This window comes from Rhea americana, unplaced genomic scaffold (assembly GCF_003343005.1).
Source record: "Rhea americana isolate MKP2758 unplaced genomic scaffold, rheAme1 scaffold_215, whole genome shotgun sequence".
NCBI classification, from domain to species: domain Eukaryota; kingdom Metazoa; phylum Chordata; class Aves; order Rheiformes; family Rheidae; genus Rhea; species Rhea americana.
The window spans coordinates 1,211,909-1,225,574 of NW_028186305.1; the positions used below are offsets into that span (position 1 = coordinate 1,211,909).

Here is a 13,666-nt window from a genome sequence, read left to right on the forward strand (position 1 = left end):
CCGCCGCCGCCGCCGCCCGTCACCTTCTTCGGCTCCGAGCTGCCCGCCAGTCGCGACTGCAGCTTGCCCACAACTTCCAGCACCGACTCCGCCATTTTTACTGCTGGACGGGCCGCGACGGCGGAAGCGGCTTCACCGCCCGCTGGCCGCGCGGCGCTTCCCCGCCGCCGTCGCCATCTTGGCTCCGGGCAGGAAGCGGAAACCGCGCGACGGCTCTGCCTGCGGCCGGTGGCCATGGCGGGTGAGGGCATGGTCCCGGCGGGGCCATCTTGGGGCCTGGCGCGGCGCCGCTGTGGCAGGAGGTGGCGCCATGTTGGGTGCTGGCAGGTCGCGGCCTCCGGGGCTTTCCCCCCACGCGTGGCGGCGGGTGTCTGCGTGTCGCGCTGGAGCCCTCGCTACTCGGCCACAACGAGGCGAGCAGCAGCTTTGCGCYGAGCCTGGTGGGCTCAGCGAGCTGTAAGGGCCCGCGCCGCTCAGCCCGACTCCCCGTTGGCCCCGCATCCCCTCGTCCCGACACCCCTCAGACCAGTGCCGCTCCTCGGCCGGAGCCGCTCGGAGCGGGGCAGACCCCAACCTAGCCTGGTCTTGCCGGTCCTTTCCCAGGCAAACCACCCTCGACAGGCGTCCACGACCGCAGCCGCTGACGCAGACTGGTTCCTGGGCATCCCCGGTCCTTCGGAAACCAGGGCAAGATTTTGATTCTTCTGTCAGATACTTAACACACTTATTTGTAGTGTTTTAATACTTCAGASTAAACTAAGCTGTTCTTCAGGCTCGGGACATATCCTTGCTTTCCAAGTTTTCCCCTCCTCTTGCTAAGAATTGCAACGGCTTGGCTTCACTGCAGCTTAATTCTTCCAATTTTGTAAACACAGTGGAATATAGAAAGAATTAATGACACTAGTGATAAAATAACTGGACAGCTGAGGATCCYTGTGCCTCCCTTGAGCTCTCAGCACAGGGCTAAGCGGGAGGAGAGATGCTGGGAGAGCTCCTCATGCCTCTGCTGAGCACGCTTCCGAGGAGCTGCATGGGCTGCAGGGAGAGAGCAGCATCTCCAGCTCCTCTAGTCTTCACTACTGCATTGGAGGAAAACAGTCCCCTGATGTTCGAGACAGTCTTTCTGCACACTTGGAAACGAATGTTGGTTTGTACCTTTTCCTGTTTGCTCTGAATTGCCAAATGCTCCATCGTGGCTGGTGGAAACCTGGGTGCAAAGCAGATTTTAAATCAGTTAGGCTGCTATCCCAGGGCTGCTGTCCCCACCACTCATACAGCAAAGCAGAGGGATGTGAGCAGCAGAACACGTGGAGGGTGAAAGCTCAAGGCGTGCGGCCACCAGCTCCTCCTGCTTGTCTGAAACCCCCTCTGAGCTAGATCAGGTCCTTTGGCTCTGTCCTCGTTGCCTCACTCTTGGCAGCAGCCAGATAATCACGATCAGCCTTCAGTTTACTGCCTTCTCCAGACGCTGGCACTGACTGTAGTGATGCACTTGGCTAGAGCGGCGCTGCCTGAATCTAGCCCTTTCCATGCCTATCAGGACTCTGCTGAGGGCGGCTGTCCTTGCATCACCCCGAAGCCTGGTGTAAATGTAGACATGATAAGAGCAGTCAGCTGGCTGGGAGGGGAGAGGAGGGAGGAGGACGTTATGTGGGGAAAGTTGAAGGGTCCTTGTCTTTTAACCTGCTGAGCACATGAGCCCTGTGCTGGTCAGAGCTTCCCCCCTGGACTAACCTGTTGTAACAGCAAGGTAAGAAGTGGATGCAGCCTGTAGATAAGTCATGGAAAGCCAGGGCTCACCTTCTTAGAAGGATTTGCAGAGGGACCTTGTGTGGGGCATGGGAGCTGCTGAATTTGGGTGTAAATGGAGAATAATGACCCAGGAAGATACTTTGCTATGTTTTAAAATGGGGTGGGGGGAATTACTGGCAGGAAAATAGTGCCCAGAGTTGTAGTTTCCACAGCATAGTGTTTGCTGTGACTGTTCCTGCAGCTCTGGGAACGCAGGGCTGAGGGCACCGACAGCTAAAGGGAAAGAACTCTGCCTGTTTGATTAACTATTAAAGAAAATAMCTGRCGTAACTTTCTGAAGATACCACTCAGCACAGGTYCTTCTTTGCTGTTAGCTTGGTAATRCAGACTCAGCCAGTGGTGCAGAGCTGAGAGTAGCAGCACTAACAGAGTGTGAGGACAACTATTGTCCTTTAAGAGAAGTTTGAACAACTAGAAGAAAAGCCCTGTCTTCCTAGTTTTCTGTCTGGGCCCTTTGAAATCTCTTCAAACCATTTCTGCTCCTGGGATTAATCCAKCAGGCAGGATTAATCTGTATGAAAAATATCCCTTTCAAGTAACCACAGTGATATTTCAATTAGAAAGAGCAATGATGTCCCATTTTAAATTAACTGCGGGTAGTAAAGCTTGCTCTGCTCTCCTGCAGCCAGACACTTGAAAACCATGAACATGTGCTTCAAAACAGTCTTTCAAAGGTGCCCAAAGGAGGCAGACAGAGCAGTATGAGCTGGAGCCCCAAACTTCTCTAGGCTCCATTGCACATGTATGAAGGCTAATGCAATTGGAAATACGTGATCTTCTGAGGCCATGGAGCAAGTCAAGAGGATTTGGGATTCTGGATGTGGATTTGTATATGATGGGAAGTTGGCTGGCATGGCAATTCCTCTCCAGCAATTCTAGAAGGTGCATTCTCTGGTACCAGTGGGGCGGGAAGCAGTGAGATTTGGGATGATGGTTTTATGGCCAAAATCAGAGCAGTCCTGAGAGCACAGAACTCAAGCAGATCCTCAGAGCAGTCCAGGGACTGCCCTGGGATTTCACAGGGCCAAACCCACCTGCCGCGGCAGGTTGCAGACTCCAACCTGGCATCCATCCTGCTGGGACTAGTCTCAGTGTAGGGRGCAGCAGGACAGCCACCTTCCCTGCAAGGAACAAAGCCTGCTTCTGTTCAAGTTTGTTGGGCAGCAGAAAGGTTCTTGCAGTGCTGTATCTCGGAGAGATGCAGGTCTGATYCCTTGAGGGATCTGGAGAAAAAGTCTGGAAAAAAAATTGTTATTTTCCATCATTTTCCAATATTTAACATATTCACTGCAAATGCAGCAGAAAAACTGAAACTTTTCCTGGGGAATGGACAGTCTGAACATAATGTGTGTTTGGAAACATCAAAATATTTCTGTTCTGAAAGGGTTCATTTTCACAGTCCTGAGCTGGGTGTCAGAAACTATTTAATATACAAATACACAGAGCAGCATATGCATCCCAGTTTCAGAAGGACTGACTCCTGACTCCAGGATATGACGCTATCGTAGGTTGGTCCTCAGTGGTGTAAACTGGGGTAGTGCCATGAAACACCACAATACCAAGGATGSTTCAAATGCCTGGGACTTCTCTCCTGAATCCTCTTGGCTTCTGTGCAGAGCCAGAAGAGAGCAGGGGCTGCAGGTGCCTGTATCTTTCCTGCTCGCTCCACTCACCCGCTGGCGGGCTGAGCTCCCAGGGCCAGGCACCGCTGCTCTCCTCCTCTGACTCAGCTCTGCATCCTCCTTCCCAGGAGAGACTTTTACTAAACTTTTCCCTTTTCCATGTTTTGGTTGAAGTCTCTAAGTGTCTGGAAGAGCACGTAATGCCCCTCTTCCCCTCCATCCAGTGCTAAATATGAGCTGATTACGCAGTTCCAAGAAACCTGATCTTTATGGCCAAGCGTAATAAACAGTGCCGAGACATGTGAGACAGAGCAGTAACAGCTATTTCTGGCCTGCAGTGGATTTGTTTCCCCATGTATTGGCTGCTCCTAACTCACTTGGAGGAGATGAGGTCACTGCTGAATTTCAAACTGCAGTTTCAAGCTGGAATTTGGGAACATTCAAAAGTTGGATTTTTTTTTTTGATTTTTTTCTCCTTTCACCTCTACTCTGAAACAAGTGAAAAATTTCCACTCTGAATATCCCCCCCTTTTTTTTTACACAGCCAAGGCACCAACWTTGGCTTGGGACTGAGCTTGGCTAGAGTCAGGGATAGTGCCCAGGTCTCCCCTCTCCCAGTCCTGGCCTCTGATGACTTTCACTCAGCTCAGWAGTACTGGACTTGGGAAGCAGTTTTCATCTGTCCTGCCTGACCCAAAAAGTATGTAAAGTAGTGGGAGTTTTTCCTGCATCCACTGCTTAATGTGTCATAGAGCAGAAGGACCCCTACAGCCTTGTTGCAGGGCTCCTAACCTTTACTTTCTTGCCAGGTCCAGTTTTGACCCTGCCAAGATGGCACCCAAAAAGAAACCCCCCAAGAAACCCAAGGTGGACAAAAGGGTTGCACCCATCACCCCCGTGATGGTAGAAGATGCTTTGCTGGATGTTGAACACCTCAATCACTTGAACGGTTTATATGACAGCGGCTCCAATGGCTTCCACTGCACGGCCACGGAGTTTGAAGCACCAGASCATGGAGCCAGCCTTCTGGAGGGGGTGAACAAGATGCGCCAGGAGCGCTTCCTCTGCGATCTCACCATTGCTACCAAAACAAAGTCCTTCGAGGTGCACAAACTCATCCTGGCTTCCTGCAGCATGTACTTTCGCAGCCTGCTGCAGAGAGACCCTCAGCTGCACCGAGTGGAGGTCCACAACATCTCTCCGCTGGGTTTGACCACCATCATCACATACGCTTACACAGGGAAGCTGAGCCTCTCGCTGTACACCATCGGCAGCACCATCGCTGCAGCCACCCAGCTGCAGGTGCCAGCGCTGCTGAATATGTGCAGTGACTTCCTCATTCGGGAGATGGATGTGGAGAACTGTGTGTATATTGCCAACATCTCRGCCACCTACAGCCTCAACCAGGTGAAGGATGCCACCCAGAAATTCATCCGGGAAAACTTCCTGGAATTCTCCAAAACTGACCAATTCATGAAACTCCCCTTTGATCAGATCAATGAGCTGCTGATGGATGATGGCCTGCAGATTCCCAGTGAGGTTACAGCATTCCAGATAGCTGTGAAATGGCTGGAGTTTGACCCGAAACGTGTTCGGTACGYCGCTGACCTCCTAAGCAACATTCGATTTGGCACAATCTCAGCTCCAGACTTGGTCAACCATGTGCAACCTGTGCCACGCATGATGCAAGATCCACAGTGCCACAAGCTCCTTGTGGATGCCATGAACTACCATTTGCTTCCCTACCAGCAAAACACACTTCAATCTAGGAGAACCAGGATACGAGGAGGCCAGAGGGTGCTTGTCACAGTTGGGGGCCGTCCAGCTTTGACCGAGAGAGCTCTTAGCAGGGAAATTAGTTACAGGGATGCAGAGGGAAACTGGAACAAGCTTACAGAGATGCCAGCAAAAAGTTTTAACCAGTGTGTGGTGGTGATGGATGGGTTCATCTACATTGCAGGTGGGGAAGACCAAAATGATGCCAGGAACCAGGCCAAGCATGCTGTCAGCAGTCTGAGCAGGTAACCTCRGTTCCAACCTGGCCACAGGGTTCCTGGGAAGGGGGTTCAGAGCTGGCCCATGTCTGCCTGTCCCAGGCATAGCATGACCCATGGGGTAAGGGTCAGAGAGCATTAAAAAGAGCTCAGAAAGAGCTGTCAATAAGTCAATAAAGAGGTTRTGCTAGCATCTGGCATAAACCTGCTAGGGAAGGACAAAAGCAACGAGGATCAGCAAAAGATGCTGGACTGGGAGAGACCTCCAGCATTTGGTCTGCATGACCTCAACATGTGTTTTCCCTGGGGGCTTTGACAAACCAGGCTGTGCTGCATGCTTCTACCAGCATGATGCAGCAGCATCTTGCTGAGGGCAAGGAAGGGCCTGCTCAAAGCTGCAGTGCTCCACAAAGAAGAGCCCTCATTATTTAGCTGGCTTTTAAGTACAGAAGTAGTCTATTCTGATACTCTGGAAAGCTCCCCTTCCAATCCCTGGCTGTTCCTCCAACCTGTGCCAGCCTCAACAAGATCTCTAGTTTGGCAGGATTCATTTTCAGGTAGATTTATGGTTTGCCTGATCCCTATTGCCCTTCAATTTTTCTCCCCTTCACTTCCCTTTCTTCAGCATTTAAATAGTGGGGTTTGTTTCCTGAATCCCCATAAACCTGTCACTAGATTGAAAAGAGATTGCTATTAAAAGAAAGGAGGTGTAACCATGGCAACTTAACAGGCAGTATTTTGTTTGAAACCTATGCCCACAGTTCCCTGCGCCTCTGCTTGTGGCTTGGCTCAGGAAATGTTGGCATTGCTTAAGGCCATCCATTCCTTTACCGGAGACTGTCTCAGTCTGGGCAGTGGACAGATGTGGCCCCAGATCACCACTCATCGGTTAGGAGCAGTCACTGGGCACTGAACGAGGTTTCAGGGAATCAGTGGCAGGCCTCCTTTCTATTTCTAGCTGGTATCTTAGCCATCCTTCCTGGACTCGTCTTAGTCCCTGTGGCATCACTTTCTGGAGGCAGCAGTTCAAGTTCCCTCTGCCCTCACGTGAGCCTGCTTTGCCTCACATGCCTTGCTTTTGTCTGGCAGGGGCGAGCAGAGAAGACCTGCCTCTAAGTCCTGTTCTCCCCACTGCCATGCTGTGTTGGGGCTTGGGGAGCCAGAGCAACTGGCTCTGATGCTAATCATGGACAGAYAGATCTGCCCTCCCTCCCGCAGGTATGATCCACGCTTCAACTCCTGGTTGCACCTGGCCAGCATGCAGCACAAGAGGACACACTTCAGCCTGAGCGCCTGTGAYGGGCTCCTCTACGCTGTTGGGGGGCGCAATGCCGAGGGCGTGCTGGCATCCGTTGAGTGCTACGTCCCCACCACCAACAGCTGGCAGAGTAAGGCAAGCCTGGAGACACCMCGCTGCTGCCATGCCACCGCTGTCATCGACGGCAAACTCCTGGTCACTGGTGGCTACATCAACTACGCCTACTCCCGCACGGTGTGCAGCTACGAGCCCAGCACTGACACCTGGAGGGAGCAGGCARGGCTCAGCACGCCCCGCGGCTGGCACTGCGCCGCCACTGTGGCCAACCGGGCATACGTGCTGGGTGGGAGCCAGCTGGGTCCCCAGGGTGAGCGGGTGGACGTGATGTCTGTGGAGTGCTATAGCCCAGCCACGGGGCAGTGGAGTTGCGTGGCGCCCCTACCCACAGGGGTCAGCACGGCTGGGGTGGCTCTGCTGGACGGGTGCTTGTGCCTGGTGGGGGGCTGGAACGAGAGCGGGAAGAGGTATCAGAAGTGTGTGCAGTGCTACAACCCCGACCTCAACGAGTGGGCGGAGGCCGAGGACCTCCCCGAGGCCACCGTGGGTGTGTCATGCTGCACCATCATCCTTGCACGCCCCCAGAGCCGCGAGTCCCGGGCCAGTTCCGTGGCCTCAGCCACAGCCAGCATGTAAAGAGGCCTGGGTGCCACACGCCTTAGGCCAGCAGCTAGGAAAGAAGGCAGAGCTCAGGCCTTGCCCATGACGTGCCGGGTGGCTGGATGAGGTGGCATGCTCATGTTTGAAGTCCCTCCAAGGTCTCAAATACTCTTCTTCCACCACAGCACATTTGGAGCTGTAGGAAAGCTGCCTGCATCTCTCCATCCTGCAGCTTAAGCAAGGACTGTTCAGCAGGGCAGATGTGGAATCAAGCAGGAGAAACAACTTTTCTCATCAGTCTGCAGTGCTATATCACATTATGGTTTAAAAAATGTAGTAAAACAAACTAGAGTAATGCAGGAGGAATTCTACTGTAGGAATAGTATCACAAGACACTTGCAAAAGAACAGTAGTAATTGTATTAGATATAAGAAAGTGACAGGTCTAGAACAGATCCTGTTGCTCTTCACAGAACAAGTGTTTGTTCAAGGGAAACATTTATTACTTACTCATTGAAGCTAGACACATTCAGACCAGGAATAAAGTGAATCTTTATACCAGGGAAGATAATCAATCATTGAAACAACTTACTAAGATGTCTAAGAGCTCTGCTACAGCTCAAGCAGAGAGCATCAGGAAGTGCCAGGGGATGTAAAACTCCAGGTGATTCAAGAGGCGAATAGTACCCTGAAATGAAATACCAACTAAATCAGTGGTCAGTAGGTCTTCACATCTTAAGCAGGAGCCATCTTAGATACATTATTAGCAGACCTATTACTTGTACCATCATGCAGACAGCTTGGTCTTGAACTCGATCACTGTTTACCTATTATTATAAAATCAGGGTCTGGCCTAAGACAGACCTCTAAAAGGAGAAATGCCTATGAAGAGGCCATTGGAGTTTCCTGGGAAAAGTGTTTGCTCAGTGCCTGGAGACCCTCCCTGTCAGGGGTGCGTACATGTACTAGGTTCGAGTGAGACAAGTTATTGGTCTTAATGGTTAAAAAGTGGCAGACCCATTTTGGCACAGAAGCTCTGTGCTCTTCTCACCCCAAGGCTGTGCTGGGGCACGCTGGCCCTTCAGAGGACAGAGAGACTACAGGAACTCCCTTACAGGGCTGCAGAGGGGACTTATGCTCTCAGTTGAAGTACACTGGGATAAATCATGTCACAGTGATCCAAAACTCTGCCCCAGCAGGTCTCAGATACAGTCCAAGAGCTGTGATAACCTTTGACATGCAGGAGGCARGAGATTGGCATTTTCCTGGCCCCAACCCATGCTCATCACAGAACATCACACAAAAGTCACATGCTGAGGCCAGAATTCTTTGATAATGGGGGTCTTGTTACTGGCAAACATTTGTATGTGATTCCAGACTGGCTTGTCACCTGTCTCAGACCTTGGCTGCAACTCAGCTACACACTGCTGAGCATCCAGGCAAATATTCCTGGTTGATCTTTTTTGCCCAACATAATGAAATCACAACCAGGAAGCCACGGAGCCACTTAAAGGAACTACAGTATGCTGCATGCCAGGGCAATGCTAAGGCAAGAACTTCAGAGAAACAGATCAAATTGCACTTACCTACTGGCTTTTCAGCTTCGGTGATCTGAGTAAGCAGGTTGCCCAAGTTATAACTCACATAGGAGAGGTATTAACCTTTCCCTGGGAATTCACTATTTCAATTAGGAGTTCATGCCAAGAAGCATAGGCTACAAAAGGCAGTAGGGCCACACAGATACATTTCTGTTCAACAAGTTTACTTTTCTTTTGCATTTTTTGTATGAACAGAACATGCTGCACTACCTTTTTTGGAAAGGGCTCCATCCTGAACAATGCTGGCAGCCTCTTCTGGTTTACAATTCAGAACAGGCTTTCCCTAATGGAGTTACAACACTTGAAATGTTGTAATCTTTGAGACAACACTATACTAGTCACTGGTGTTAAGAGTGTATGTGCACAGTTGAACGAAAATGAGCTTGTCCCTCATTCCTTGATTTTTTGTATTATTACTGTATTTTTTACTGTATACATGCATAAGAGGACAAAATGCTAGAACAGACACAAGGATGTTGCTGAACTCCAGTTGAGAGTTATGTTGTCCTGCAGGGAATTTTTTCTTCTGAACAGTAAAAGCCAGTCCTTTGCAGAGGCAGTCTGGCTGGCTGATTTCAGTATTTTAAGCTTACCCTCCAATCCAGTAAGTACTGAATTATTTTTAACAAAGCAGTCCAGATCCATCCTCTACCTTTTAGACACTCTTGTTATCACATTAGCACTTCTGCAGCACATTAAGAGTACCAAGATCCCTGGGCTACTAACAACTCTACCAGCTCTAGGTAAGGACAGTCAAGGTCACCCATGYACACTAGTCAAGGAAGCAGCAGGGATCACGAGTTGTTCTGCTGGCTGATACTCAGCCCCCTCTTGCCATGGCCAAGATTTGAATCTTGGTTCAGGAGTCTTGCCAGTCCCACAACACTGCCAGCAACATATGCATTAGTCATTCGGGCTCAGGTCTTTTTAACCAAGTCCTGTCATGCTTATTTAGACAAAATCCCTCAGCCACATTTTAGAACTACTGCTGTGCTTTATGAAGTCTGAAAGGGAAGCATATGCACCATTTCCTTTTCATTTCCTACTGAACTTAAACTTCAGTGGGTCTTAGTGCACCTAAGGTTTTTCATTAACACAGAAACCTTCTACTTTTGAGAAGAGACTGCCCTTTTGACTGCAGGTTCAGGCTGTAGGGGAAAAAAAAATCTAAACAAGCATGTTGAACACTGTTCCTCTCTGGAATTTAACCCTCCAGAAATTTTGGTCTACCCCTCAACTGGCCAATACTTTTTATGACCACCCACCAACTCTAGTAACAATTCTRCTGATTATTTATGTTGTTGGACAGAAGTGGAGACTCTGTACATCAAATCCAACACCTGCTCCTTGAGAACAGCACCTCCTCTTCCAAATGCACAGCACCACAGTCCACATGTTTCTGCCATCTTTTAAGGCAAGTGACCCTCGTTCCCGGCAGCTTCCCAGAGCAGAAGTTCCCACAAAATTCACAACAGAAGTTAGGGGTTAGAAAATTTTATTTGCTTTTTTCATTACAGGAACTGCTTATTTGCCTGGAAGGATGATGCCATCATACTGTGAGATAGAGAGAGAAAGAGAGAGAACATGAAATGAGAAAGCAGAGTCAGGTAAAGGTGCAGTACCGCTGCAGTGGTACTCTTCAGAGTTGCCTTACTGTTAATTTCAAAGGGGGCTTGGTACAGATAACCATTAAACTCCACTCCTCAGCCAAGTGAAACAAAAAGCCCTACCCTTCACAGGTTGATCTGACTAGAACTATCCTCATCGCTTGTACAGTCTCCAGGGTTTGGCCACTGGAGACAAACTATGCCACAGTAAGCAGAACCAGGTCTGGGGTGGTGGGGGGAGCCATCCAGCAGGAGAAGACTAGAGTCTTTGCTGTGCAGGATATGACCAAGTAGGCCGAGGCAGAGTAGTCAAGAAAGAGCTGCCAGACTCTTTAACCCTTCCACCTCTGATAAACAAAGGTTCYGAGCATCAGCAGTAGAAGTTTTGGCCTCACACATCCATTATACAGTCCGTGTAAGGAAAGTGTACAGAGTATTGAACCCAAGAATGGGTTTTACTTGGACCGCTCCACCCTCCAAGCTTGCCAGCTGAGCTGAAGTCCCGTAGGACAAACAAATCTTATCTGTCTGCTTGCTTGTGATCCAGGCCCATGCAACCATGGGAGAATCCTATATTGTGTACAAAAGGGAGAGATCGGGTTTAAAGTTGCTGCTTCATTGTACTTTTTTCTACATAACTAAAGACTTCTTCAGAGATTAAAAAGCTGATACTTCTAGCTGTGCAAATTGCAACTTTAGCTCATATTGAGTAAAGGGACAYGAACAGTACTCATACTCAGATGCCACTTCCGTTACTCCAGAGCAGTACACATTCAGCTTTTAAGCAGCAGTTGACAAGTATTTCTGCCTACTACAGTGTCATGCTCAACAACTTGTTTTAATCTTTCTGCAAGAAGGATCAAAAAGACCAGTGAAGCRTTCTGTCAGTAAGGTTGCTACCAATCTCTTGGGATACAAAAATAAAGTTGGACTTTACCTTCTGCTGGAACCAGCGCATGGCTTCTTCCTTTCCGATTCTGTGCTTGGCTCCAATGCTACCAGTCCTGCGTTTTTTGTCAGCAATACTGAAGCCAGGCCTGCCCAGCACCTGACAGAAGAAAAGATCAACAGAACTATTTTTTTAAACTTCACACTTTCCTAGGAGGTAAAGTTAAGAGTATCTGATCAATGATAGTCTTGTTGTCTGAGTTACAGACATTAATTCAAAACAGTACCTTCTACGGCTTTGATGCAAAATGAAAAACTATGCAACTTTTCTGCAGTCATTTAAACTGACAGAGGCAGCTAGTAGGCTCGACACCTTCTTATATACATAAGACTCAGAGAAACCAAAATTAGTCTGAAAGATGCTATTTCTCACCTAGAAGCCTCAGCTCCCCCCCAAAAAAAGGTATGTTTAATAGCATTGTTAGCACATGTGAGACAGCTTTCCTCTTATTTCAGAGACTTAAATTTGGGGCAGCACAGAACAAAGAGAATCAAACATGCCAACCAGCACGTCCCATCATCACCTCTTCTGAATGGTGAACCAGAWTATTCCAGCAAAGCAGTAATAATAAAAATCAATATAGCTTATTATTGGCTCAGTTGCATTCAGTAGGGAAACTTAACTACAACGCACCACTTCAGATACAAGAATCAACCAGCATTAATTCCACATTTCTAGACCTAACCTCGACAGCCTTCAGCCTGCATCCCTGAAGTCCACATGCACTTCTTCCCTTCCCAACAAGTTGGCCAAAATCTAGACAGCGATTCCACTCAGTGTCATCCCAGGAATAACAGTAGGGAGCAACAGTATTTGTTTCCAAAGARGCTTTGGGAGAGGTGTCATAAATTAAGGATCTTGCAGTAGCCCTCTGAAGCTCAGTTTAGACTTCAATTTTGTTGACATCTTTGCATCCTCCAATACTGGACASCAGGTTAACATGAGCCAGAGTTATCATTCTAGGTTCTTTCTGTAGTTTTCATACATAAGCAGTAACCACAGGGAAGCAGAGAATACGCACCACATAAAAGTCCAAGCCGTAGATACCAATACTTGGATCATATTTAATTCCCAAATCGATGTGTTCCTGAATTCCAAAGCCAAAGTTCCCAGTATCTGAGAAGTTGTTTTTCCTCAACTCGTATTCTCGCACCTGAAATATTTGTTGCCAGTTATTATTTTGTTACTGACTGCAAAAAGAAGTCCTGCATGTTCCATTAATTTCCAGAGCCACAGGTTCTTTACACACAAGTCTTCAGCCATCAGATTCTGACCCAACAGCCTTAGAAACCTCAGCAGCAGAGACAATATCTCAAAAGAAAGCAGTGACTGCACCAGCTAGCTCTTAAATAAGCAAGGGAGTGACCAGATAGAGACTGCAAACACAGCAACCTGTAGGTCAGACACAAAAACGCCTTCCCAGTTCTTAGCATCCAAGACTGACCTGTAGCTAGATCACATGCAGTATTTCAAAGACTTTCCAGTCTTTGTGCTTTCAAACAAACCACAAAGATCCAGACCAGCCAAACTCTCACCTTCAACCCCTTCTCCAGGATCTCCTCTGCTTTGGCCCCACGAACTGTGCAGTGAACAGCAATCTTCTCATTTCTCCTGATTCCAAAGGATCTTACAGTGTATCGTGCTGTAAGCAGCAATAGTTACACTTACAGACTACTCTTGCTTTAGAAGACTACAAAAGCAACTTAAAAACACCACCACCACACAATTCCCTGTTTRAGGATGGGAGCAGAGCTGCAGGTCGAGTCCAGAAAGAGAACTGAACTGACAGAAGTGATCACCAGCAGGCCGTATTTATGACCCCATTCATACAAAGTCCCTACAGGCCTCTTCTCCGGGAGCTGGGCTGTCATTACACACCACGAGCACCCAGAAACGCAAAGCACAGAAGCAGCAGCAGCGCCGGCCCGGCTGGCAGCCGCCTCTCACCTTTGGAGAAGACGGGGGTCTGGCCCGTGAGCTGCTCCAGCACTTTGGCCGCCCGGGTGAGCCTGTCCCCGCTCTCGCCGACGCAGATGTTGAGGCAGAGCTTGCGGATGCGCAGCTCGCGCATGGGATTCTCCTTTTCGCCTTGGTCCTGCTGCGGAGAGACGACGCGGCGGGTTGCCGGGGGCCGCGGGGAGCCGGCCCGCCCCGGCGGCCGGACACGGCG

General features: G+C 49.2%; 3 protein-coding genes across 6 annotated transcripts in view; 1 reads left to right on the forward strand and 2 right to left on the reverse strand.

Moving 5' to 3' along the window:
* The window catches only part of ELOA (elongin A), a 15,914-nt gene extending 15,720 nt beyond the window's left edge, over nt 1-194 (reverse strand). Inside the window, exon 1 of one of the 2 annotated variants that reach the window (XM_085305066.1) lies at nt 24-194. In XM_085305066.1, coding sequence (XP_085161192.1) covers nt 24-95 — 72 coding nt within the window. In that variant the 5' untranslated portion in view covers nt 96-194. The remainder of the gene's footprint in view (nt 1-23) is intronic. The other variant, XM_085305065.1, reaches the window with a different exon arrangement.
* Nucleotides 195-1,642: 1,448 nt separating this feature from the next.
* Nucleotides 1,643-11,496, forward strand: LOC146595828 (kelch-like protein 31). 3 transcript variants are annotated; one of them, XM_085305070.1, is made up of 4 exons: nt 1,643-1,750; nt 4,244-5,455; nt 6,647-6,962; nt 10,250-11,496. In XM_085305070.1, exons 2-4 carry the CDS (start codon nt 4,266-4,268, stop codon nt 10,289-10,291), a joined length of 1,548 nt encoding a protein of 515 aa, XP_085161196.1. In that variant the 5' UTR covers nt 1,643-1,750; nt 4,244-4,265; the 3' UTR covers nt 10,292-11,496. The 3 variants fall into 3 exon arrangements, with proteins under 3 accessions (XP_085161196.1, XP_085161193.1, XP_085161195.1); XM_085305069.1 differs by having other exon boundaries at nt 1,644-1,750; nt 6,647-7,053; XM_085305067.1 differs by lacking the exon at nt 10,250-11,496 and having other exon boundaries at nt 6,647-9,493.
* On the reverse strand, nt 10,419-13,626 carry RPL11 (ribosomal protein L11). Its single transcript, XM_085305071.1, has 5 exons — nt 13,444-13,626; nt 13,032-13,138; nt 12,518-12,649; nt 11,485-11,595; nt 10,419-10,494 (listed from the first exon to the last, which is right to left on the reverse strand). The coding sequence occupies exons 1-5, from the start codon at nt 13,565-13,567 to the stop codon at nt 10,465-10,467; spliced, it is 504 nt and encodes a 167-aa protein (XP_085161197.1). The 5' UTR covers nt 13,568-13,626; the 3' UTR covers nt 10,419-10,464.
* Nucleotides 13,627-13,666: the final 40 nt, after the last annotated feature.